The 26,652-nt window shown below is 39.3% G+C and overlaps 2 protein-coding genes and 1 long non-coding RNA gene across 9 annotated transcripts in view; all 3 read left to right on the top strand.

Annotated features, from left to right (window-relative positions):
• VEGFD (vascular endothelial growth factor D) overlaps window positions 1-2,408 on the top strand; it is a 34,034-nt gene extending 31,626 nt beyond the window's left edge. Inside the window, exons 6-7 of the mRNA XM_019746284.2 lie at window positions 921-1,116; window positions 1,746-2,408. Of these exons, the coding sequence (XP_019601843.2) occupies window positions 921-1,116; window positions 1,746-1,872 (323 nt within the window). The 3' untranslated portion in view covers window positions 1,873-2,408. The remainder of the gene's footprint in view (window positions 1-920; window positions 1,117-1,745) is intronic.
• Window positions 2,409-5,173: 2,765 nt separating this feature from the next.
• On the top strand, window positions 5,174-8,470 carry LOC141569691 (uncharacterized). Its single transcript, XR_012493445.1, has 3 exons — window positions 5,174-5,343; window positions 6,311-6,544; window positions 7,880-8,470. It is a non-coding gene; the product is annotated as an uncharacterized LOC141569691 (long non-coding RNA).
• Window positions 8,471-8,715: 245 nt separating this feature from the next.
• On the top strand, window positions 8,716-23,519 carry PIGA (phosphatidylinositol glycan anchor biosynthesis class A). Of its 7 annotated transcripts, XR_012493295.1 has the most exons (7): window positions 8,716-9,302; window positions 11,196-11,972; window positions 16,616-16,748; window positions 17,449-17,620; window positions 17,779-17,985; window positions 18,478-18,600; window positions 21,295-21,430. XR_012493295.1 is itself a non-coding variant. In XM_074323411.1 (6 exons), exons 2-6 carry the CDS (start codon window positions 11,258-11,260, stop codon window positions 18,520-18,522), a joined length of 1,272 nt encoding a protein of 423 aa, XP_074179512.1. In that variant the 5' UTR covers window positions 8,716-9,302; window positions 11,196-11,257; the 3' UTR covers window positions 18,523-21,437. The 7 variants fall into 7 exon arrangements, 6 of the variants coding, with proteins under 6 accessions (XP_074179512.1, XP_074179508.1, XP_019601901.1 ...); XM_074323411.1 differs by having other exon boundaries at window positions 18,478-21,437; XM_074323407.1 differs by lacking the exon at window positions 18,478-18,600 and having other exon boundaries at window positions 8,742-9,302; window positions 21,295-23,519.
• The last annotated feature ends 3,133 nt before the right edge of the window (window positions 23,520-26,652 follow it).

The following is a 26,652-nucleotide window of genomic DNA, read 5'->3' as shown; positions in this document are numbered from 1 at the left end:
CAAAGTACTGACTGAATTGAGGCAGTGGCAGTGGTGATGGGAAAAAAGTACAAATTCAGGGCGGCAGAAAGGGGTGGACATGGTGATTAGGCTCAGTATGGCAGGTGAGTACAGAGTGATGGCGCCATTCCTTAAATCAGGCAAACTCGAGAGAAGCAGGTTTGGGGAAGAAACTAAACACGTAATTTGCTATAAAACCGTCAATAATGCTAAAGTGACATAGTCAAGTTCTTCCAAAGTTTCTCTCTCTTCCATTTTTTGCAATGAATTTCAACTTGAGGATCAGAATTGGACATGGAGTCATCCAATTGTTTTGTACACATTCTAAAATAAAGATCTGTCAGCTATGTGTGTAAAAAACTTCTCAGGTCCTCCTGTCTCAGGTGAAAGTATCTTCCAGCAGATCTGGAATCCAAATTTGTTATCACTGTTGTATCTTTTATATCAGTGTTATGATGTGCGGTGAGGAGTACATCACTGATTCTACCCACATCTGGAAGGTCTGAGGTATTTTTCTACAGTGCCGATATTTCTGTTCCTCTCTCCATTTAGTCTTCACCTAAAAACTGGAAAGGACTAGACTCACAATCCTTAGACAGCCTACATTTTATTACTAATACTTGGTTGTGAAAATTTGCATTTTAATAAGTCACCAACCTAAAAATCTCTGAAAAATCTTACTAGGAATATTCAGCTTCTAACATTTTTATCACAAACTGAGGAGAACTTACAAATTCTCTCTTTGTATTGCGAAATTAGAGGTGAGTTTCCTTCACCCTGTGCAAAGATTAGGCGAAAATCTACAGGAAAGATTTTGTAAATTCAAGTTATTCTGGAATGATGTAAAGTATACATCCACTTTGGAGATCATGTTATTCATGCTACAGCTATTCGACCGACACTTTTCTTGTACTGTTTAGACCACTCTCACCTCCAGGAACTGACTGTCTGTGGGCCACACATGAAGTTTGATGAAGACCAGTGTGAGTGTGTCTGTAAAACATCCTGTCCCGGCAATCTCATTCAGCACCCAGAAAACTGCAGCTGCATTGAGTGCACAGAGAGTCTGGAGAGCTGCTGCCAGAAGCACAAGATATTTCACCCAGACACCTGCAGGTGAATGGCTTTTTTGCTTTCACCTTAATGTGACTCATTGACATGTAATGTAAATGCTATTTTGATTCAGTGGGATTCCTTATTAAGCCATTTTTTTTCAGTGCCCAAGCCTCTTTTTGATAGTGAAACAGAGGTGTGGCAGCTAAGGTAGAAGCAAGAGTATCCAGAGTGATGATTAATTGAGAAGACAGGAAAATCCTGCCTCCTATTGTTGGCTTATGGACCTCAAGCAGAAGCTAAATTGATGAGATTTAAACAATTATTTGTGGAGGGCTTTGGATCAGCAGTCTCTTTGATTTAATCTCTCTCTCTCTCTCTCTCTCTCTCTCTCTCTCTCTCTCTCAATATATGTCCATATATGTTTGTTTGGTTGTTTTTTCTTTGAGGAAAGAGGTGTCACTGGATTTATATAGCAAGAAGTTTATTGATGAATAGAACAGTTAGAGGTTACTGAGTGCACTTTAATAGATTTTAAATCTATGTGGGATAACCATTCAGGATTTTATATTGACTTTTTAAATACATATCTGGAAAATTTACTTTGAAAACTTAATCAAATCAGAACAGAATTATTCCTTCGAATGCAGTCCTTGATTCTGAAGTTTCATGTTTATTTTCTTTTGCAACAGCTGTGAGGACAGATGCCCCTTTCACACCAGAACGTGTACAAATGCAAAACCAGCGTGTGCCAAGCATTGCCGCTTTCCTAAGGAAAAAAGGGCTTCTCATGGGCTCCACAGTCGAGAAAATCCTTGATTCAACTTTGTTCCCAAGTTTCCCATCCTTGTCATTTTAAACAGCATGCTGCTTTGCCAAGTTGCTGTCACTGTGTTTTTTTTTCCAGGTGTTAGAAAAATCCATTTTACATACTACCGCAGTGAATCCAGACCAACCTTCCATTAAACGCCAGCTGAGGATTTCCTGGCTTGCTGACAGATGTCTTCTAACTGAAGATGCCTCTGTACACCAAGGAATGGAGAGGAGGGAGTCTTGTAACCCCTTGTATTTGTTTGGTGAATGAAAAAGTTTTGACCATCATGGAATGACAGGTGCCATGTGACTGATTACTCACAGCAGATGAGGCAATTCGCATAGCCTCAGAGTCCTTTGCTAATTGCAACTCTCTTGTGAATTATTCTGATTCTTTCTTATGCAGATTTTGATTTGTATGATCAGCACTGATTTTTCTGATTACTGTCCAGCTTGTAGTTTTGAGTTTACTGAACTACTGTCTGTTGTTTCATATTTAAGTGTATTTAAAGAAAATAAACACCATTATTCAAGCCATTGAATTTTGTGTGTTATTTAATATGCTACCACTCTAAATTTTATGCTAAAGAAAAAAAACACTTTAAAGAAAGAAAGGAATTTAGAAGTGGGAGGTGTGGGGAGAGACATGGGCACAACAAAACTTGACACCAGTTTTGGAAAACCTGAGCAGTAGCTCTCAGAAGGTTTAAGATGCTACACGAGGTCAAATAAATGTGACCCAAGAATCAGCTGGAAACCGATCTTTCTTTTGAGATTCAATTCAGCTTGACCTGACCCCATCCCATGGCTGAGGAGAGCCCACCGATGCCCCTGACAGCTTTGAGGGCCATGTTTCTTCTGGCCATCTCTGTCTGCACGCGTCTGCACTCACTCAGATCAGTCTCATTCACATCTCCATTCTCATGACCACCTAATTCTTCTCTCTTCTACTGCTAGCCAGGAAGGGAGCACAAGCCGTTTCCCTTGTTTTCCCCCAAAAATACTCCCACAAATAATTTGTTGATGGGGTAGACTTTACTGAAAATCTGGTATAACGGAACTTAGCAGCATTAGCAGAATTAAGTTACTTAGCAAGTAACTTAAAAACTGTTGCTTTCCTCAGCACCTTGCATAGATAGATAGGCAGATAGATGATAGATAGATAGATAGATAGATAGGCAGGCAGCAGATGCAATCTGTTACAGCACTTATCATACACTTGTAAGTAGTTGTGTTTATGTTTATCTCCCCACTGCACTGCGACCTCTTTACAATCAGAAACGGCCCTGATTAAGTTTGTATACCCCACGCTTCTCAGGCCAGACTATGTGGAGCAGTACAATAACAAGGAGGAAGATGACAAATACAGCAAATACTTTTGTTTCTCCTGCAGCCGCAAGATAAGACTGTTGGATCCTGGCCCAACCCCTACCCTCCCTGTCTCAGGCTTCCTAAACAGTTCCTGAATTCTCCCTTTGTTCACTTAAGTTCTCCATGGCTTTGGGCCCTCTGCTCCTTTCCTGGCTTTAGTTCTCAGTTTCCTGGTGACACAGCTGATCTCAACTGGCCTGGCCATGGGACCAGTCCCCACTGTGCTGCCAATACCATTGCCTCATCATTTACTGGTATTGGTATTGGCCCAGTCACTTCTCTTGTCACTGTTCCTCTTGCCCTCACTTTATGACCTTAATGGGCCTTCTTTCTTCTCATTTTACTATTTGATTCTCAGGCTTCTGAAAGGTCTCACACAAAATTTCGTGTCTTCAATGGATTAGCGTTCAACTCCTTGCTTTGCCCCTTCAGTTTCTACCACTCTCCTTCTCCAGATTATTTGTTTAAGTTCCCTTGAGAACTGGGGCAGCAGACAGCCTGAGGGACACCGCACAGTTAAAGGAGTTACTTCATTTATCCTTGACTGATAAAAAGAGAAACTGAATCCTAGACAAGGAGAGAAGACCTGAGTTTAAGGACAGGCTCTGCCACCTAATTGCATTATCAGACTGAGCAACCTCATGGGGCCTCAGCTTCCTCACCTGTCAAATGTGGATGATAATCTCATCTCTCTGGACCTTAGAGTTGCTCATTTCCCTTGAGTTACCGTAAGTGAAAACAATTTGAAAAAATACAGCGGTACTTTACAAATGAAAGGGATTATCCTGAAGGAGAGATACATGACTGTGAATAACGTTCTTGGTGTATCCTGGATCTGCCCTAAACCAACTCAAACCATATTTTGATTGGTGGCTCTGACTTCCTAGTTGCCATTTAGATGGCAATATTAGTGAATTCTGGACTAGGACAAAACTATTTGCAATCTGGCTTTGCCCTTCTAACACCCCTCCCCCTGATTTTTTCCCAACCCCCAATAACCCCCAAGAGATTTGTACTTGGATTCCTGAGGCTGGGCCTGAGCTGGAATGGGGCTGGTCCTCAGGGTGGAGGTGGGGTAACTGGCCTATTGCCTTATTAGAATTCACTGGTCATTGTACAGGAATATTTATCATACTAATAGCTTTGGAATGTGGGCTGATAATTCTCAACTTGTTGCAAAATAAAAATATGTGAGAAGCCCCAAGAGCTTAAAGCAAACAATAAATGCCAGTGGTGCATAATATCCCTGATTATCTGAGCCACAAGGCCAGAATATGTATTAATATGACAGCACAGACCATAAATCTGTGACTAAAGCAGAGTGGTGGGAGGCCCATTAGAGATGGAAACAGCATAATAGTCACAGTTGGATGAGATTAAAATATGATGTGAGATACTTGATAAAGGAGATGGACAAATAATCCATTTAAAGGCTCCTAAGGGAAGCAATAGTTCAGTGAAAATTGTGAGCCTAATCGATTTGGTCATTTGGTCAACAAGAGGTAGATTTTGTCTAATTATAACCTTCAGTGTGAGAACGTGCTGCATATAGTAGGTGCCTAATAAAGAATCATTTAATAAATAATGAGGGATTGCATTGATTTTTGTGGCCAGGGAATGGGAACTCATCTGCTGCTGGAATGAATGCTCAAGATGCACTCCCATTCTCCAGGGCCTGTCTCCATGTGGCTTTTCATCATTCAATATCTTGCGAGAGCTTCTTCACAGCATAGCCATTGGCTTTCAAGTGAGAAGTTTCCAATAGGACATGCCCCAGTGCATAAGCACTTAGTAAGTTTCTGCTGTATCTCATTTACTGATGTCCCATTGGCTGAGGAGGTCACATGGCCAAGGCCAGAGTTATTGTGGGAGGGGATTAGACAAAGGGTGCGAATATTGGAAAGTAGTTCATTGAAGGGCACCAATGTGAATCTTTCACAGGCTGATTCCTGTCTCTAGCCACACATGGAGCCCTGTTAGGGTCTATCATTCTACAAGAGCTGAATTCTGGTTCATGTCTTCCTGCTTCCACATACAGAGTCCAGGACCTACATGGCTTTGGTCTGACTACCATTTTCATTTTGGTTCTGTTTCTGATACATGGAAGTATGTATATATGTATGTATGTGTGTGTGTGTGTGTATGTATGTATGTATTTATTTTACCACAGCTTTAACATTTTAATTTTCTCACTTATATTATATCTCTTATTTTTTCGTTTAAAGCAGAATAAGGAGTGAGGAGTCTCAAAGTATTAATTGAAAATGTCATGTTGGCTGGAAGTCTGGCTCAACAGCAAGTCCATTTTCCTTAAGTTCCTCTACCAGTTTTTTTTTCCATTTTTTACTGGAAACGCCACACTTCTCCTTTCTGAACCCTTCCCCTGTATAATTATATAACGCTGTTCACTGGACAGTCAGTACCTGTCTGCACCTTGTTCATGTTGTTCTTGGAACGGTTTTACTCCACACTTCTCCTTTCTGAACCCTTCCCCTGTATAATTATACAACGCTGTTCACTGGACAGTCAGTACCTATCTGTACCTTGTTCATGTTGTTCTTGGAACGGTTTTATGCCCATCAGTTGCGTAAGCATCCTTTATTTCTACTAGCTAAATGTTAGTAGCTAGAAATATTCTTTCCCTCCGAATTCCTGGTATTTCTCTTGTATTTCTCTTATGGCACTTGTCGCTTCCTACCTTTTATCATATATATTTACATATGCCTTAACTCTGTCTTGGTTCCTTGGGGGTAAAGCTCGTGACAGATTTTCCTTGCCTTGAGCCTTGTATGTAAAGAGCAGGCTCTCCATACAACTGTTGCCTTCCCACTCCAACAGTATCCAAGGGAACTAATTTACATATACATTTATAATGAGCTGAATTTCAAGGGAAGGTGATAGCCACATTTATTTTACACCTCCATTTATAGGTCATTTTATACTACAACTGGTACTGATTGCCCTCATATTTTATTAAGTGTAATCAGAATATACTACATATAAATATTTTAGTCTACTTTCAGTGGTTTCCAAGAAAATTCTCTAAAGGCATATCTTGATTCCCTACATTTAGGCAAAATTCTATACAGTGGTACCTCGGTTTTCGAACGTAATCCATTCTGGAAGACCGTTCAAGTTCGGAAACGTTCGAAAACAGCTGACAGCTAGGCCTCAGGATCTTGCACTCAGCGGAAGCCGCGTGATATGTTCGACTTCTGAGGTGTGTTCGAAAACCGAAGCACTCACTTCTGGGTTTATGGCGTTCGTAAACTGAAATGTTCATCAACGGAGACGTTCAAAAACCGAGGTACTACTGTACTGTACTGTAATTAGAATTATCCCTTATACCCTCTGGGAACCACTAAACTATTGTAAGCGGGGGAGGGGTAGTGGATGAGGGTAAAGGGGATCAAATATATGGTGATGGACAGAGAACTGACTCTGGGTGGCGAACACGCAATGTGATATGTAGATGATGTAATACAGAATTGTACACCTGAAATCTATGTAACTTTACTAACAATTGTCACCCCAACAAAATTTAGTTAAGAAAAAAGGATTATCCCCAGATTTATAGCTTAATTCTGCTGCTACAACTCTCTTTTGACTTTTAGAAAATAGTCTTTAATAGAGACCCTTGTTTAAGGTTTAACTAATTATAAGTGGAGTTCTGTAACCACGTGAGATTGTGAACCATGTGCAGAATCATAATTTATTTGCTTTTTAATGCTCTGTGCCTAGCTCAGCTGATGACTGTTAAATGTTTTCAGATTTTGTTGGAACAGCCGGCAGTTTTCTCAACCCCTTTTCCCTACAAAGACTCAGCAACAGTGTACCTTTATGAATATCTATTTATAAAGGTCAGCCTATTCTACAGTATTTAAAACACAAAAAGTCTTTCCAGAAAAGTGGATCCCTTTATACTATTGGTAAAAGATATATAAAAGCTAGGAAAGATGAAAAGCTTTTAAAACACAGGGACTATGTTTAATAGTCCTTGTATTCCCTACAAAGCCTTTGATAGAGTAAGCACTCAGTAAATATTTGATGATAAAGATAAAAAAATATTTGTTCTGATTTGAAAAAAGGATCACAACTCTTCAAGGAGTATTGGCATTAAGATCTTAGAAGATTCATGGTAGAATTTCCAAAGTGTATTGTGATCAGAACTATGGAAGTGAGAAACCATGGGCTCAATAAATGAGGCTTACCACTCATTTATACCTTTCAGAATGTCTATCTACACTCTTTGTCTTAAAACCTCTTGCAAAAATGAAAAGGCCAAATCAATGTTATACCATCTGTTAGTGTCGGTGTTATCTGTGAAGCCAACTGCAAATTATTTAGCTTGAATTAGTATCCCTGAGTCTTTGTCACCTTTATTCCCTGATGCTTCAACATTAACACAGAGCAGAGTATCTATTCCTACTGTGCCTTACTCATTAAGATTAACCCATGAATACACTTCAAATCCTCCAACCAAAGTGCTCTTTGAATTGTATCACTGCACTGTAATTTTTTAAAGGTACACTGTATGAAATATTTTTGATACATTTTATTGAGTATATAATGTATGTCAGAGACCGTGTTGGATAAAGAAATTCATTAATACAACTAAAACATATTCGATGTCTATTACCAGGAACAGACTCTGCCTCAACTTATTATCTGGCTGGGAAGGCAGACATTTAACAAGCAAATTCAATTGCCAGTTTTCAGAAAGAAGTTCATTGAGATTCCAAGAAGATACAAGTCTTTAAGGATCAGGTGGAGGAGGAAGAGGACAGCAGCCAGGCAAACAACTTGAATATCACCTGATAAATGCTACACCAGCGTATGGCCAAAGTACTATCAAAATACAAAAGCAGGAGGATTTAATTCTCTCTGGAGGTTTGGGGACGGCGTCAGAAAGGAGCTGAAATTTTCAGGTTTTCTACAGGCTTAAAAGGGATGCTGAGTGATGGTGTTCAGGAAGGCATTTGTTCTGGAAAGTGTATGCAGGGCAGGGCTGGGAAACTCCAAGTACTGACTCTGAGGAGTAGATCAGACCTCTCCCACTGATTCATTTGCCTCTTGGCCAAGCACGACCATAGCCAGTTGAACCAGTTTGAGTGGGAGTTGATATTTCAGGTCAGACCTCAGATTTTTTTTCTCCAGAGTGTATGGCTGCCAGATAAAATGCAAAATGCCCAGTTAAATTTGACTTTTAGATAAATGACAATTTTTCAGTAAAGTCCCCAATATTTAGGATATATATATATATATATATATATATATATATAATATTTATCTGAAATTCAAAATTAAAAAAAAATTTTGATTTGATTTGACTTTTTTGTTTTTGTATTTTCATTTGTTACATCAGGGAACCTTACCAGAGTGACAAGAACCAACACGGTTCTGTGGTGGCACAAATAATCAGAAACAAAACGCACCATGACCCCGCCTTTCTGTAGCCTTCCCACTCAAGTCTCTCCAATTGGAATCAAGAGAGAATAGAGACAGTGTTCTGTAGAAAAAGAGACGCTGTAACTAGGCAACAAAGGTTCAAACGCACCCGATCATTCAAAAGATCCAGGTTTAGAAATGCGGTGCATTTTGGGAGTTGGTTTGCTAAGTTCGGATTCTCCTTCAAAGGCCACCAGACTACAACTCCCAGCAGCACTAAAGGTTGCGAGGCACCCTGGGAGTTCTGGCTATATCCTCGGAAGGGCCCTGGAGGGCTGCTTGTGTAACAAGAGACCAGAGCCGATTTTGAGAGATTCGCGACATTAGGAATTCATATAAAAGATTAAACCGAAGATTACTGCTTTCAATCCAGAGACAAAAAGTCTTCCAGAACACTGTGGAGACATGTGCCACTGGGTACTGCTTTTACATCCCACGTTGAAGGGTGGGGACTGAACACCGTCCCTGCACGTGATCCTAGCGCCTCTTTATTATTGGCTCCTTCAGGGACGAAGCGCTCGGGCGCGGACGCCCGGGATTGGTGTTTCAGGGCAGCCGGGTGGGACTCTGGCTGCTGCCGCGGGAGGTCTGGACATTGGCGGCCATGGAACTCGCCGGTAAGTGTGCGTCTGCCCTCCCTGCGCTGGCACTCTCACCCGCTTCCGGTTGGGACTGGACTGCCCCGCTGGGAGTGTGGCCGGCCATGGAGGGGGTAAAGCCGGCCCGGCTTAAAGCTCGGAAGTGGGTGTCGAAGGTCTCCGGACTCTAGTAGGGCTGAGGATGCGCTGGGGCGGGTTCCGTGGACCCTAGGACGGGCGGGGCTCCGGGACACCCGGCCTCAGACCCCTGCCCACTCTTTGGCCACTTTCCTCTCTTTGGGCCTGGTAAGAGCCCGCCTGACTGTAGCTGGGTCGTCCTTTCTTTGGCAGTAGCGCTCCCCACTGTTCTCTCAATGAACGAAGCCAGGGCAGTGCCCAGCGGTTGGGTGGAAGCTCTGTCCTCTTGACCCCAAGCTCCCGCCGGATCTCCCTAAGGCTCTTCGGGAACCTCTCTGCTGCTAATGACTGTCCAGGAACTCATTGGCCCTGGTCGAGATTTTTGCAGCCATCGCGCATTTGCCACTTAAGTGGCTGGGTGGGGACCTTGGATAAATCGCTCAACTTGTCTGGCTTTTCGTTTGTAGAATGAGAAGTATTCACTAGATCTCTTAGCCTGTCTTTAAGTTTACAATCTAAGATTCTGTGAATATGCTGTTTGTTGAGCTTTTACGCCATATAAGATGTTGGACTGTAAGAACCCGATAGAAGTAGGCAAACTCCACACAGACCATTGCAGGTCGATGAAAAACTTTAAATGAATTCATTTGGTTTTTTATTTACTGTTTTCGTTATTCATCTTTTTAATTGACTACAACTGGGAATTCGCGTTTAGGTGACAAACCGCATTTAAGAAAATGTTAGTGAAGCCACTGAAAAGTAAAAACCTGAAGAATCTCAGTATTTGATAATATGAACCTTAATTAGTAAATTCAGGTCAACGAACACTTATAGAGTATTTCTGAGAATATATTTAAAATATAGATGAGTTTGTTGGACAGAGTACATGTTAAAACTTTGTGCCTGCAGTTAATTTGCATTTTCTGAGTCTGCAGGTGAAATTGGAAACTTAGACCTTTAGGGTGGCTTCCCATTGTATAGTTGAGTTTCTGGAGGCATGGAAATCTAATTTGTAAAACTGAGGAAGGTTTCTAGCAGGTTTCTAAGACTGTAGCTTTAAAAGTCTAAGAATCTGTAACAGTACTGAATATTGAGTTGGCATTTTGCATTCATAAGGATCTAGGAGTCACCTGAGATGAACATTTCAGATGTAGAAAATGGCCCCAGATCCAGCCCATCTCTAGTTTAGTCTCATTCAGAAAGGCCTACATAACTGAAAGGTTAAGTTAAGAAAATAAAGGAAGCAGTTTGATTATCTTCTTCCTTGAGTAAGGAAACAATGTGGATGTCTGCAGTATGTGCTACCAGTGACACTTGAAAAAGCTGCTCTCCAAAAGACAGCTCTAGCTCCAGGTATATTTTAGTATAAACCACAAAGTTAGTACTAACAAAACTTAATGAGATTCACTGAATCAGTGTCTAAGCTCTAGTGGGGTTGGCACACTTTTTCTGTAAAGAGCCCTGCATGTAATTATTGGAATGAACTGGTTTGTTAGCATGGCAAATTATTATATACTATGGTGTAACAAATGTATTTTTGAAAATTATATGCAGCAGTCTTTTTAAAGCAAGATTAAGATAAAAGGACATTATCAAATGTAGTTTTGTTGTATGGCACAGAGTAAATGCTAAGCAAGTAAATGTCAAATGAGTAAATTCAGATATACTTTGTTTTATTTCTCGGGGAAAAGCTAACCAATTTACATTAACATTAAAACAATATTGATGTCTGGATTTGGAATATGGAATGTATTTTGTCTCAGAGCTGAGATCCTCTTTTACTCTCTCTTTCAGGTACTAGACGACGCATATCTCAACTGGATTACTCTAAGGACTAATGCCTACACCATCTCAGCATGGCCTATCGAAGAGGAGGAGGGCATGGCCATCCTCGCTCAGCTACCCGCTGCCGTGTTGGTCGTGGAAGTCTTTACACATTTAGAACCCGTACCCATAATATATGCATGGTGTCGGATTTTTTCTACCCGAATATGGGAGGCGTGGAAAGCCACATTTACCAGCTCTCTCAGTGCCTGATTGAAAGAGGACACAAGGTCATAATTGTCACCCATGCTTACGGAAATCGCAAAGGCATCCGTTACCTCACAAATGGCCTCAAAGTCTATTACTTGCCTCTGAAAGTCATGTACAACCAGTCTACAGCCACGACCCTGTTTCACAGTCTGCCGTTGCTCAGGTACATATTTGTTCGGGAGAGAGTCACGATAATCCATTCACATAGTTCCTTTTCTGCCATGGCCCATGATGCCCTCTTCCACGCCAAGACAATGGGGCTCCAGACAGTCTTCACGGACCATTCCCTTTTTGGATTTGCTGATGTCAGCTCGGTGCTTACAAACAAGCTTCTAACTGTGTCTCTTTGTGACACAAACCACATAATTTGTGTCTCTTATACTAGTAAGGAAAACACTGTACTAAGAGCAGCACTGAATCCTGAAATAGTGTCCGTCATTCCTAATGCTGTAGATCCTACTGACTTCACTCCAGACCCATTTAGAAGGCATGATAGTATAACTATTGTTGTTGTCAGCAGACTTGTTTACAGAAAAGGTAATGAAATGATAGTTACAATTGCGCTGCACAGACTTTTCTTTCTTGTAGAAAGCTGTTGAATACTTGTATACAATGATTGTTTAGCTGTTTATTTTGTTTTATGGTTTTATGACTACTGTATTAAATATAGCAAAGAAAGATGGAATATTGTTTTATACATCCAAAAATTTTTTTGAAACAATGGTGAATGCTGCCTCCCTGCCAACCTTTGATGTTTTAATAGTGACTTAAAAACAGTAACCTGATGCTGTTTAGTAGATCAGGTCTTTTTAAAAGTTAAAACAGCCCTGCATGTGTGGTAAGAAGTATAGGGCCAAGCCCACCACCAATTTCTAATTGCGAAAGTAATGTCTTTTCTTTGCAGATATACATATATATGTTTTAAAGATTTTATTGGGGAAGGGGAACAGGACTTTATTGGGGAACAGTGTGTACTTCCAGGACTTATTCCAAGTCAAGTTGTTGTCCTTTGAATCTTAGTTGTGGAGGGCGCAGCTCAGCTCCGGGTCTAGTTGCCGTTGTTAGTTGCAGGGGGCACAGCCCACCATCCCTTGTGGGAGTCGAGGAGTCGAACCGGCAACTTTGTGGTTGAGAGCCCACTGGCCCATGTGGGAATCGAACTGTCGACCTTTGGCATTAGGAGCACAGACCTCCAACCGCCTGAGCCACTGGGCCGGCCTCTTTGCAGATATTTTGAAAACGAAAAAAAGCACAAAGATGAAAACTAAATCAACTATAACTGTACTCTTCAGGGATGACCATAATGAATGTTTTAATTTATAGCCTTCCTGTTTTTTTCTGCATACTTGAAATCAGTTAGCTTGTTCTGCACATTACTGATTTGTAGCTTGTATATTTAATCCTAGATAAGGCATTAGTAAAACATTGGTAGGTAAGTCATGAAGGAAAGGGAATAACATGGCTCAGAGTCCAATCTTGGCTCTGTCTCGTTTGTGTGATTGAGGATAAGCTACGTAACGTCTCTTCAGTCTCAGTTTTTTCATTTGTGTAATTTGGGCAACAGTGGAAATCTTGTGAGGGTTCAGTGATGGTTCCTATAAACTACTTAGCCCAGTTTGTACTTGATAAGTGTTCGCTCTTATCAGGGAGGATTTTTTCAGTACCTCTGCAGCATTTAATGGACACCACAGTAGAATTTGTAGAGCTTCATTTACTAAGCCTGAAACAGTCTGGTTATTCTAGACGAAAATCGTCTTCTGGATGCTATTTGAAAACCTGTCTAGTAATCATAATTAAAGTAGAGAATCGTTCAAAAGATAATAAATAACCTCCCCTTAAGTATTTGAAATCAACTCAAAATATTAATGTGGACTGAATTGCCTATTGTTTAGGCCTGCAGGCTTAAGAGTACTGGTCCACTGATTCGAGCTGCATCATCTTTCTTGCACAATTACCTTCAAAAATCATCCTTTACAATTGCCAATTTGGGTTTCTTTTCAATGGGGTGAGAGCCTAAGGGCGCGTGAAGTAATGTGCTGGATTTTTCATTTGTTTTTGATTTTATACAGTGGTTTAAGACACTGTACTTTCCTTTATTGAATTCTTCAGACCGTTCAGCTTCTCATAGAAACTCATTTTGTCAGTTTCTGTGCTATTTAATTACCCAATTGGGTAACAAGGGCAACTGGCATCAGACAGGTTTGTGGACAACGCAGGTGATTTTTGGTAAGCGTGAGCTCGGTGGGATCAGAAGTGTACCTCAGTGTACTATGCTGTGAGCTAAAATCCACTTCGGCCATGGGAATGGAGAGCCGTAGATGATCGGGCAGTCCACTTAGGCGGAGGTTGGTGAGGAAACTGCTACTGAACTCTGCTGGAGTGAAAGCAATGATGTGCTTCCATTCTTTTTTTTTTCCCCCAGAGTTTTTATAAGAGTTTATTTGAGCCAAACTGATGACATATGCTGGGGAGCGAGATCTCCAGTGCTCCCTGTGCTTGCTTTCTTAACTCATGATGTTAATCGACCAGCATTCTGTATTCTGAATCCTTTGGGATATTTGCTGATATGTTATTTGTTAGAAAATGTGCTTAAAATGTTTTTTAATCAAATAAGTGTACCTTTGTGAGATAGCTAGCTGAGAAAGAGTATGATGCATGCATGGTTGAGGATCAGAGCAAAATTAACTACTTGTACAATGATTAAACCTGTACTTCATTAATTATAGTATTTTCACCAGCTGAGCTAACCAGCAGCAGGTAAAGGAACGGCATTTCCTGTTCTCAATTCAATAATTTAACAAATACTTATCAAACCCTCTCTGTATGCCAGGCATCGTGCAAAAAGTAACATTCTGAGAAGGAACGCCACATCTGTAGCACACAAGTGAGTAGTTGTATTAGTTACATTAATGGTCCGTTGAAGATTAAGAAATTAATTTCCTTAGGAGGTGTTCATTTGGACCAGATATCAAAGGCCCACTGGAATGTAAGAGAGAATAAATCAAAATTCTTATCACTCAGATTTCCTGGCTGGTTTCTTCCCTCGTCCCTCGAGCCTGTTTTGCTCAGTCAGGGTTTTCCAGTGGTCCTGTGCATGTGCAGACATGCCCTACTTCTTGTTGTAGTGGTTGGTAATGGCAACTTACATTTATATTCTGCAGTTGATACAGCCTATTCATGGTACACTACCTCATTTGACCCAACAACTGTAGGGTAGATGTTCTCTGCATGTAACAGACTTGAGTTTCAGAGAGGGTAAGTAACTCGCCCAGGTTATACAGTAGGTAACAGAGATGACAGACCTGAGTTCAGTCTTCTTGAGGTAAGGCCTCTCATTCCCTCCACCATTATCCTAGATATGGATTCAGAAGATTCTTTGAAATATTGTTAGACTGAGCTTTAAAAGCAGTTTGAATCAGGAATTTTCCTTGTCCATTTTGTGTGACTGGAGATGGGACGTCCTTTTGTATATTTTGTTGTGTTAGACTCTGTTTAGAGGCACTAGGACATTTTTTTCTGGAGGAAAAAACCCTTTATTTTTAGAATAGTATTACAGACAATTGACAATATCAATTAGTTCCATTTCTTATAAGGTACTTGTCAGGATTAAATGACATACTGCATTTAAAATATATTGCCTGACAGTAAGTACTCAGTAAATGTTAGCTATTTTCAGCAATTATGATTATTCATATGTGTTGTTTTTTTTCATTTGGAGAATGGGTTCTTAAGCTTTGTATTAGAAGGGAGAGAGAGGAAAGAAAGAAATGAAATGAAACAATTATAGGAGACTAAATGTTAAAAGTCAGTAAGCCACCTTGTGGTTTATCTAGAAATCCACCAGATGGATTTAGTAATAGACCTGAAACATACCTGAAGAGAAGCCTTCATAATTCAGAAACGCCGCACGCGAATTTGTTTGCTAATACAATCATTTTGAAAATACTAACAAAGTTCACCTAGTAAATCCTATTTTGAATTATTTAATAAAAATGACCTTGTATATACAGAGGGTGCCAAAAATTGTATACACATTTTAAGAAAGGAAAAGCTATTAAAATTGTAACACTCAATACATACTGATAACAAAAGATGAATACAAGTCATGTGTATACATTTTTTTGGCACCTCCCTGTATATCTCCCACTACTGTTTTTATAGTTGATCTGCCTATACTAGGGAAGATTGATAGAAGTGTGATTGTGTGTGTGTGTGTGTGTGTGTGCGCGTGCGCACATTTCTTAAAATTAATAAACTAACTGGGTTATTTTACTTTGAATGTGTACAATTTGTTAATGAGCTAAATTCCCAAATAGTGTCAATATTGCTGTCACTTTGGATAGCCACTTTCAGACTAGTAGGGCATGATTTACTTTATTGCTTTATGTTACCTGAGGTTGCATTTACATAGAAAAGTGTTTCATTAAAAAAAGGAACAAACATGCATCCTTTTGTTCTATGGACTGTAATGGTCCGGCAGTTGAGATCCTGCCACTTTCATTTACTCTCCTTTAGGGGAAGCGGGCTATAACAGGTTTGGATGGACCACTCTTTTAAATTTTACTAATACTGTGGCATTTACTGCAAAATCCTCTGTACAGATTGCATTCTGCGTGTAGTAGAGGCAGCAGTTATACCCAGTTGCTTAGCCCTTTCCTGTGGCAGGAAGTGGAATCATAGACTGGTAGAACTTTATAACTGAAAGAGACCTTGGACTTTAGGTACATAGGTCTCTTCATTTTCTGTATCAGGAAATGAAGAGTTTGCTTTTTAAAAGGCTGGGACAAGACCTAGATCTCCAGCTAGCTGTCCTGTAGAAAACTTGAACTCAAAAGGTAGCTACCTCAAATACCATTTTTAGAAGTGGGTGATACATAAACAAAAGTGAATAACTTAAAGAACGTTATGTTGAAATGAAACAGAGTAGTCCACAAATTGGGTGTGTGGAAGGTAACAATGGATGTCAGTGTGTGTATCTTTAAGAATTGCAACTCTTGGGGGATGTCTGGCTGTTTGTGAATGATTCCACCCTCCCAGGAAAGGTTTAAGAGAATTAGTTTCTCTACATAAGGAGGGCATAGCTAATACTTTTCAAAGTGAGTGGATTCTCAGTTCTGATGATTTTTTTGAAAGTTTAAATATTAGTATCTCCAACATTGAACTTTATTTTCTATTTTCAGGGACCGATTTGCTTAGTGGTATAATTCCTGAACTCTGTCAGAAATATCCAGATTTAAATTTCATAATTGGAGGAGAGGGACCAAAGAGAATCGTTTTGGAAGAAGTACGGGAAAGATACCAGCTACATGACAGGTATTGATGGATTCCATATTATCTTGGGTGAGAAAATACCAGTTACTTAAATTCAGTTTGGGCTCCATGCCTGTGTTAAGTGGGCTGCTTCTCCTACATATACTTAATGTAAACATGTAATGCAAGGCCTATTTAAAAACATTTATATAAAATGGGAAACCCTAATTAAAGAATTCACAATTTTTTCCGTTAGCCCAATATTATTTGACTTTACAGGGCAGTGATTGGAGGCACCCTAGAAGGCACAAAAAACCAACTGCTTTGATTGGAAATGTTTGCCGATTTTTAAGGCATTCTGAGTTGTGATTTGAATAGCATGGCCCAAATCATGTCAATTGCTCTGCACATGCAGATTCCAACATTTGTCTTCCTCACTTACTTAGATAACATGTGAGGTGTGTGCCTGTGAAGCAGCAGTGTAAAAGGGACAGTTTCCTGTTTAGTAATGACACTTTAACATTTACTCATCAAAGTGTATTAATATTTTCATTAAATGCAAACTAATTTTGGAAAAGATGAAATTTGATATGTGTGACGAAAGTCAGGAATATGTTAACTGAGTTTAACCAAACAGCTTTATAATCATTTAGATCAAAGTTTGGCAATATTAATCTTTTGAGGTGGCAAACATTAGAACCAGTACGAATATAAGTATAATATGAATAGCACACTTGACCTATAAATTATATTTCTTTTCTAGCATGAATTTTCACTTTCCTCTTCTCATTTTAAAAATCAGAGTGCGTCTCTTGGGAGCCTTAGAACACAAGGATGTTAGAAATGTCTTAGTTCAAGGACATATTTTTCTTAATACGTCCCTCACCGAAGCGTTCTGCATGGCAATTGTGGAAGCAGCCAGTTGTGGTTTACAGGTAAAAAGCTTTGAGGGCTTATATTGTGGGCGTTTCTGTACTTGTATTTTGAAAACTAACCAGACACATTCCATAATAATTTTTACATTGGTTTTTCTTATTTTCTCTTGTGATACGAGTTATGCTGGATTGTATATTCTTTTTTTTTTCTTTTTAAGGTTGTAAGTACCAAGGTTGGTGGAATTCCTGAAGTACTTCCAGAAAATCTTATTATTTTATGTGAGCCTTCTGTAAAATCTTTGTGTGAGGGATTGGAAAAAGCTATTTCCCAACTGAAGTCAGGAACATTGCCAGCTCCAGAAAATATCCATAACATAGTAAAGACTTTCTACACCTGGAGGAATGTTGCCGAGAGAACGGAAAAAGTATGTCATGTGCCAAGAAAAGGGTATTTGAAGATTGTGTCTGAATTCCTGATTCACGTATACGTTTGCCTTTTCTTATACAGGTTTACCATTTCTGTTCTATTGCTTAAGCTTATGAAGTCTCTTCCAAATGAAAAGAAGTGCACTAATGGATTACTTTTGGTATATGCTAGACTTCAAGTTTCTAGTCAAATCATTGGGTTTGACATCTGAAAACAGTAGTAATGCAGTCTAGACCTTTCATTAGACTGGGCATAAAGAAGTTACAGAATTTTCTAGAAGCCACAACCATTAGAGGCAAAACTAATATTAAAACCTACTGTTGGACATTTTCTTGAGGCTGTTTATAATTCTACAGTGTATAGGTCTATTAGAAAATAATGGTTTTACCTAAACTCTGATTGCAGAAACTTTGTAACTTGTTAATATTTAATTCAGGCTACTTTCTAAAGCTCTTGTGTCACTTTTGCTAACTGCTGTGATTTTCTACAGGGAAAGGATTTTTGCATCTTTTGGCTGATTGAGAACCTAAGTTAGAATTCAAAATGCACATGACAAATGTTGGAAATATGATCACAAATAAAAAGCAGCAATAGAGAATTTCCGAAAGGACAGGTACAGGAAATAGATTAATACCCTTAGGTGGGAGAGTCTGGTTGTGGGACATGCTTTCTGGTTTCGAGTTAGGGACTTCATTTATTCTACTCAGTTTCATCCGTCCTTTAAGTTTCGTTACTTCGTCTGCCTCATGCCTTTTATTACCATGTAAACAAGCTGGATGGAAACACCCTGCTTCTTAGTACAGTGGTACCTCGGTTTTCGAACGTCTCCTTTAATGAACATTTCAGTTTACGAATGCCGTAAGTTTTATGGATCTATGGTATCATTAGATAGTAAAATTCATGCTAAATTTGCAGTTTTAGGGGTTGATTTTAAAGGTCCGGAATGGATTAATCCATTTTGCATTACTTTCTATGGGGAAACCACACCTCGGTTTTCGAACTTTTCAGAACTCGAATGGTCTTCTGGAATGGATTACGTTCGAAAACTGAAGTACCACTGTATATAGAAATTGAGAACCAGACAGTCAGTCAGTTGGGAACATGGAGCAGATAGTTTAGACTAGTGCTTTATGCTGTCAGTTGTAGTCAGTGGAGCACCTAGTTTCTAGCCTGAAGATGGAGCTGTGTAAACAGAATAGCTCTTTCCTGCAAGGCTTTCTTACTTGGTTTAAATTGTAAATTCCTGTACATAAGATGAACCCATATTTGAATATAAGTGCAAAAATTGTCATATCCATTTTCCATTGAACTGTACGATATTTGAGTTAAACACTTTTGACTGAAATGTCTCTGAGACACTCACCTTCTAGAAGTTTTCAGTATCTCCACCTATATGAAATAACCACCTTTTCCTGGGTTTCCTTTGAAGTTGGAGTGTAGCACTGATTACCTGTTAGGAGTACATGTCAGAATCACCTAGGTATCCTTTTCAGGATCTGTTCATTCCATCTTTGTGTCCCCCGGCCTCTTCAGCCACTGCCTAGATTCTAATATGACTTTTTAGGAGCAGAGGTGGCATTTGGGAATGGTTGGCAGGGCTATTTGGTCAGACTGGTTTTTTCAGTGATACTCCACTCTACCCTGTTTTCCCAAATAAGAAATAAGACCTAGCCGGACCATAGCTCTAATGCGTCTTTTGGAGCAAAAATTAATGTAAGACCCAGTCTTATTTTACTATAATATAAGACCCGGTCTTATCTAACATAATATAATATAAGACCTGTTCTTATATTAATTTTTGCTCCAAAAGACACACTAGAGCTGATGGTCCAGCTAGGTCTTATTTCTGGGGAAACAGGATTGAGAACCACTGCTCTGTAACTTGTGGCTTCACCTTCTTGATCGACATGTAAACCTCAGAAGTCTGAGCCATTGTAGATAGTAAGTTTGGGACAAAGAACTCTGGTTTTTTGTCAACATATGTTTAAGGAGCTAATTAGGATTTTTTAAACCGTGACTTTTGTTTAAGGTCTTGCTTGAAGTAATAGTAAAAATCTGTATTTTTTTTCTATTTTATACTCTGTGGTGATTTATAGTATACATTCAGAAAAAAGTCCTGTCTATAGTGGATTGTCATGCCTATCATTCTCTTCATAGTAGTAAATTACTTTGTCATTTAAGGTCAAAATTTGATTGACACTGAAATAAAGGTTGACACGCAGGTCACTTTGTAGTTGCTCTTTTAATTCTACCTGTCCCACACAGGACACCTCGATTCCTTTCAACTTCTCCTTAGTTTGTGCTATTTAGAAACTTGAACAAGTTGTGATTCGCCTGTCTCAGCGTAATTGTCAACATACTTTTGATTCAGAGGTATTCCAGATGTCCTCAAGGTGAAGCCCTGATGAAAACATCCTGTATCTTTCAAAGGCCATTGGCCTTTAGGACTTACACTGCACGTCATAAGTTTCTTGAGTTCAAAAGGAGATGGTTTACAGATCTGATACATGAGAAGCACAAGTAATACTCAAATGAATTTAAAAAATTAATGTTGGTTCATTTTATGTGTTCAGAATAAGAATGTTTAAAGATCTTTGTTTTTTCCTCATATTTCTGAGTTTAGTGCCTAGCAGTGCTGTAAAAAGCAAGCCACCTACTATCAATTCTCAGCAATAAACTTTGTTTTCTTTGCCGGTGTTTGACCTGTACCTGCCACGAAGATTTCCCCCGTTTCTTTTCCCTCTTATTTGGAATCTGTGAAATGTTTCTGTACATTCTCAGCCTCTGTGCTCAGCAACACAGCTTCACATGGCTGTGGAAAGAAGAGCTGCTCTGTACCCAGAAAGAATCACACTAGCTTGTCACTCTCTGATTGTGGTTGATGTCTGCCAGGTAGCGTGGTGAGGGCTTCTCCGCCGAGTCAAGGAACCTTAGAAGGCCTGTTCTGCTTCAGGGAGTCACTGCTGAATTAAACATGGCCTTGACAGAGGCGACCCGAAGAATGGTTCCAACTTCTCAGGACTTTAGAATTCTCGTAGTTGGTTATAAGTGATGGTGGTCCCTAGGAGACAGGACCCGTGGCATGTTCGTCTTTCTTTGGCATGGCATCTAGCCTGGTATTTTGTCCATGATAAGCACTGCATGAGTGTTGAATCAGAAGGCAGTAATTTTGTAATGAATTTCATAAGCCACATCGTTCCCTATAACAACAACGAGATTTAAGCGACTTCTGTTTACATCTGTAAAACATTCCTGGTCGTTGCTTATTGTGGGTCAGAGTGCTCATTCTCGGCCTCTCTCCTGCCAGGTGTACGACCGGGTGGCAGGAGAAGCTGTGCTACCGATGGACAGACGACTGGACAGACTCATCTCTCACTGTGGCCCAGTAACAGGCTGCATTTTTGCTTTGTTGGCCGTATTCAACTTTCTCTTCCTCATTTTCTTGAGATGGATGACTCCAGATTCTGTCATTGATGTTGCAATAGATGCCACAGGGCCAAAGGGTGCCTGGACTCATCAATATCCTTACAGTAAAAAACGGGGTGAGAATAATGAGATGTGTAACATCAGGTAGAAGGAAGCCTGGATTGGAAGTTTTTAAACATTTGTAACCATTCTATTAAGACAATTGAAAATAACCTTGCTCTTTCTTTTTTTTTTTTAAAGTTAATTTAGTAAGTTATGCTACCTCTATATTATTCAATGTTTTATTTTGAGGAAAGAGAAAAACTTATGCAATTCCTGAGTGTAGAAACCCCTTGCACTTATTTAAAATTTAAGAGAGAACATTTAAGCCACTCAGGTATGACCTTTCTCAGACTACTGAAATCCCTTTAGCAGAGATGTTTTCACATTATATTTTGGGAGCTTTGGGTGCTGAAGGGCCAAATGTTTTCTGGACATTTTTTTGGCCAATTTTAAGTGTTCTATCATTAACTAGATAGTCACCAGATGTTTACAAGTCACATTCTTGGACATTTATCATGTATACTCAGTGTTACATGTAATCAGGTTTCGTGAGTAAAAAGGTCCGTCACTCACCAGCGTGTTTTAAGCACCTGCTATGTGGAGAACACTGAGCTAGATACTTCCTGCCGTGAAGGACCAGGGTACATTCGCTGTTTATCATTCAAATGGCTCACTTCACTGCAATCACAGTTGACATGAAATGGTGAAAATATCCAACATGCCAAAAATGTTCATGCTTTTAATACCAGGAAACAGTTGTCCGCATGCTCCGGGTACTTCTTTGAGCCTGTTGTACGCATTCTCCTAGGTGGAGCCTTCATCTTCAGTTGTGTTGATGAAAATGCCGTTTGCTTTTTAATTACTAGGGACCGATATCACTGTTGATGAGAATGCAGAGAAAAACCCTCCACCTCTTTCAGTGTATAATTTAGTCCTCTGTAAATGCCTTTGTGTTTTCCGAACAGAATGTATGAGGTATGCCATCTCAAACTCAGATGCTACCCTGTACCTTTGAGAGAAGTCACTTCCCTTCACTTGTGGCCTAGCTGATGTCTGATAAGTATTGTCAGTGTGCAAAAGTCTTTACCCCCAGGATGTTTTGTTTATAGCGAATTGAGTCTGAAAATTTTAGGAACACAAGTCTCTTTGTGGATGGATGTGTTGTTAACTGTACTTGTCCAGAGCCATGGGTTTTTGAACCCCAAATTATCCACATGGTGTGTCTTATTATGGGACTCCTTAGAATAAATTTTTGTGATAAAGGACTGCAATCAAAAGACAGGCACGTGTGGGTACACTAGATAGATTTTGCCAGTATTGTGATTCTGTACAGGATTTTTTTTAATGGCAATATTTACAAAACTTCTTGTTAAAAAGTATCATAACATGCCTAGTAACTGGTTGCCACTGATATAGAAGAAATATATTTGTGTTTCCTACTAAAACACAGATGCAAGAGTGCAATTTTTAAAGTCTAGAAGTTAAGGGTTCTTTAGTTAAAATAAAATGGACTGACCCAAACCATTAAATCTTTTTGGGATTTTTATGCAAAGAAACTGATTTATGTAAATATGGAATAAACAGTGCCAATATTCATGATAAAGCGTGATCTGTAACATTTGGTTTTATTTAATAAGTAATTTTTAAAAACATACTATTTTTTCTTACCTTTTTATTTCTTGGAAATTTTTCAGAATTGTCACTTGATTATTGTCATTTATTTCAGATGGAAATAGGATTTAAAGTTCTTGCATGTAAAATATGTAATTTGCGAATTATTTTTCTTTTAACAAATGGAAGTAAATTTGCTTGTTCTAGTAAATCTTAATTTCAGACTTCCCAGATACCTTAATTGTAACTATCAGTGTTGCACTGGTCAATATGTGGAAACATATTGTTCTACCCTGCTACTTACAGTTATTCGAAAGTGATCTTGCAGTGATGAAGAGTTTATGAAAAATATATTGTATTTCCTTTGATGTTACAAAAAGTAGCACATGTAAAAGTGATCTATGAAAACATGGTACATGTCCAAAAATAAAGACCAAAATGACATTTTGACAATTTTCTGAGTTTGTCTTTTTTTATGAACAGCACTCCCCCCGCGTCCCTCCCTTGCACGCTTTGTTTTTCAGTGCAATTTGATGTGTTGATTGGTCTGTTAGTAAAACAGGAAGTATCCTTCTATTGATGAATCCCTCTGTCATCTTTTCTTTCTAGAGTGCTTCTCTCTTTTACTCATGGAATAGCAAGTTCAATTGTGCCTTTGTTTCCTGATCCAAACAAATTCTTGTTTTGTACTGTGCTAGAGTTACTGCATGAGACAAGTGAATACATCTATTAACTGTTGTGTATGTGAAGTATGTAATTACACTTTATCTCGTGAGCTATTTTAAGAGAAATTTGAATTTTGATTTCCTTTACAGAAACAGAGCTTCTCCCACCCCTTTTGTTGGAAGCAGTGGAAAGCATCACCTACATTGGTATGTTCCGATTTCTTTTTCTTTTTTTTTTTTTAAGATTTTTTTTTTTATTATTGTTGGGGAAGGGGAACAGGACTTTATTGGGGAACAGTGTGTACTTCCGGGACTTTTCCAAGTCAAGTTGTTGTCCTTTCAGTCTTAGTTGTGGAGGGTGCCGTTCAGCTCCAGGTCCAGTCGCCGTTGTTAGTTGCATGGGGTGCAGCCCAGGGAGTCGAACCGGCAACCTTGTGGTTGAGAGCCCCGCGCTCCAGCCAACTGATCCACCCAGGAGCTGAGCGGCAGCTCATTGACTTCATTCTAGTTGCGGAGGGCGCAGCTCACTGGCCCATGTGGGAATCGAACCAGCAGCCCCGTTGCTCAGAGCTCGCGCTCTAACCAGCTGATCCACCCGTCTGCGCTGTTCTGATTTCTTACACCGAAACTTGTTTATGGCAAAGTCAAGGTATCATGCATCTGTGTTCACTTTTTAAATTTATTTATTATTTATTTATTTATTTTTAAGGGTTTTATAAAATATAGCTAATACACAATATTATATTAGTTTCACGTGTACATTGCAGTTATTTAACAGTACCCACCTGGCAATATAGATAGTTATTACCATATTATTGATTATATTCCCTATGCTAAAGAAGTGATCATGATAAGTCCAGCAACCATCTGACACTACACGCTATCACAGTATTAGTGACTATATTTCCTATGCTGTACATTACATCACCATGACTTGTTTGTTTTATATCTGGAACTTTGAACCTCTTATTCCCCTTTATCTTTTCACCCCCTTTTTTCAAAAATTAGTTTCAGGTGCACAAAACAATGTAATAGTTAGACGTTTATCATTTATATCCCTCACACAGTGATAACCCCCCACCCCCCACCCACTACCCCTCTGACATCGCACACAGCCATTACATTTCCACTGCTTCTATTCCTAATGCTGTACTCCGCTTCTTGTAACTTAAATATATATATAAACTTGTAGTTGACATTCATTATTGTTTAGCTTCAGCTTCAGGTCACTTTTGTGAAGTATTTTTAAAGGCCTCTCTATCCTTCTCTGCATTCCCAAAAGAATCTGGCTAGATGTTACCATATTGTATCCTGTGGCTGGATTTTTTAAATATGAAATTCTGAAAACTGAATTCTATACAGAATTTGGTTTCTATTCAACAGTACTTTGGGGAGTTGATTTTTCTTTATCCTTTATTGTTTATGTTTGGCTATGGCTCAGTGGTCAACTGGATGTGGAGTGTGTGTGTGAAAGAGTTGGTGATGTTGTGCCCGTTCGGATATGTGGCAGTGTCTGGAGACATTCTGCTTGTTACAACAGGATGGGAGTGAGGCATTGGTATCGAGTGTGTTGAGGTCAGGGATGCTGCTAGATATCCTACAGTGCTTTCACACAGCCCCCCACCACAGAGAATTATCTGGCTCAAAATGTCAGTAGTTCTGAGGCTGAGCGACCCTGGTGCTGTAGATGATTTCATCTCTTGTAAAAGATAATGTGAATTAACTCCTTCCGTAGCTTTTTACATGCATCTCAGATGTAAAGATGGTCTCTCAGAGGTAGTATAGACATCCATTTGAAGCTTGAAAAAGTTGAGCTGCTCATAGCTGACTTTTCTGGTATGTAAAACAAAGTACAGCCAGCCGTGTTTTAAAAGAAAATCAAAACCAAAACAAGATTGAATAATGTGATAATGATGCAATATACATCACCGGGCTGACATGAATAAATGATTGCCTTCTTAGAGTACAGTTGAAGAAAGAGACATGAAAAGAGCTAAAATACTTGTGTTCATCCATGTATTTTCATACATTGGCACTCGACTAGGTAATCTCAACTTGGTAAAGTCAACCCTATATGTTAATATTTGTTCTTGAAAATGAAAACAACAAGAGATCTTTATGGTTCTGTGACACCGAAATGATCTGCTGTGTATTGTGATTCAAAGCTGTATTCTCACGCATCAGCCTTTTAGCAGAGTATAGGTAAACAGTTCTTCTGATGGTACTCATTCTAATTTGAGTGCTAGAAGCTCCCATATATTTGCATAAAGCATTTATTAAATAAGATTTATTTAGTCTGCTCTTATAATTTTAATTTGGCTTGTCTTTTCTAACAGATTGTAGAAATTTAGAAAAATCTAATAGAATGAAAAGAGGAAACCTAGATTTGCCTCCCTTAATTTTCCAAGGTGAGGAAAATTCAAAATAAATTATTCTCACTTGTATTGGCCAGCTTGTTGAACAGTTAGGGTTACATCTAAGCAACTAGGGAAGGAATTGATTAATAGAATCTTTGGGTATTTCACCCAAAACCTAGGGCATCGTCTTCATCTGTTTCATTATGACTCCCCCATGATCAAGGGTAGCCCACATTTTCCAGAAAGAGGCACCACCTTTACTGACACTTGAAATGGGAAGTGAGCGATCAGTAACTTTGCTGGGGGACGTTGTCATGGATGAAATTATTACAGTAAAGTGGTGGAATGCTTCTAGTCTGACACTTCCACTTGGAGAGGCTTCCAAGATGGACCTTCTATTAAGCACTGCCTTCGAGTAAATGGTCTTTTTTAACTGGTCATATTTGAGATTTGGGTTTTGTCTCCCATAAACCTCAGAATGAAGAAAAAATGAAATGTTCCAGGGGCTAGACTTCCCACCAGGAGCATAGGATGTATTTGTACTGATTTGTGTGAACTTCAGAT

The sequence above is a fragment of the Rhinolophus sinicus genome, chromosome X (assembly GCF_036562045.2).
Source record: "Rhinolophus sinicus isolate RSC01 chromosome X, ASM3656204v1, whole genome shotgun sequence".
NCBI classification, from domain to species: Eukaryota; Metazoa; Chordata; class Mammalia; order Chiroptera; family Rhinolophidae; genus Rhinolophus; species Rhinolophus sinicus.
Note: the sequence above shows the minus strand (reverse complement) of the source record. Positions and strands in the feature narration are given on the sequence as shown.

Bases quoted from the DNA above. Each gene is read 5' to 3' on its own strand.
- PIGA (XM_074323407.1), top strand. From the start codon at position 11,258: ATGGCCTATCGAAGAGGAGGAGGGCATGGCCATCCTCGCTCAGCTACC. The intron at 16,749-17,448 runs GTATTGATGGAT...TTTCTTTTCTAG, and splicing joins AGATACCAGCTACATGACAG to CATGAATTTTCACTTTCCTC. The intron at 17,621-17,778 runs GTAAAAAGCTTT...TTTCTTTTTAAG, and splicing joins CAGCCAGTTGTGGTTTACAG to GTTGTAAGTACCAAGGTTGG.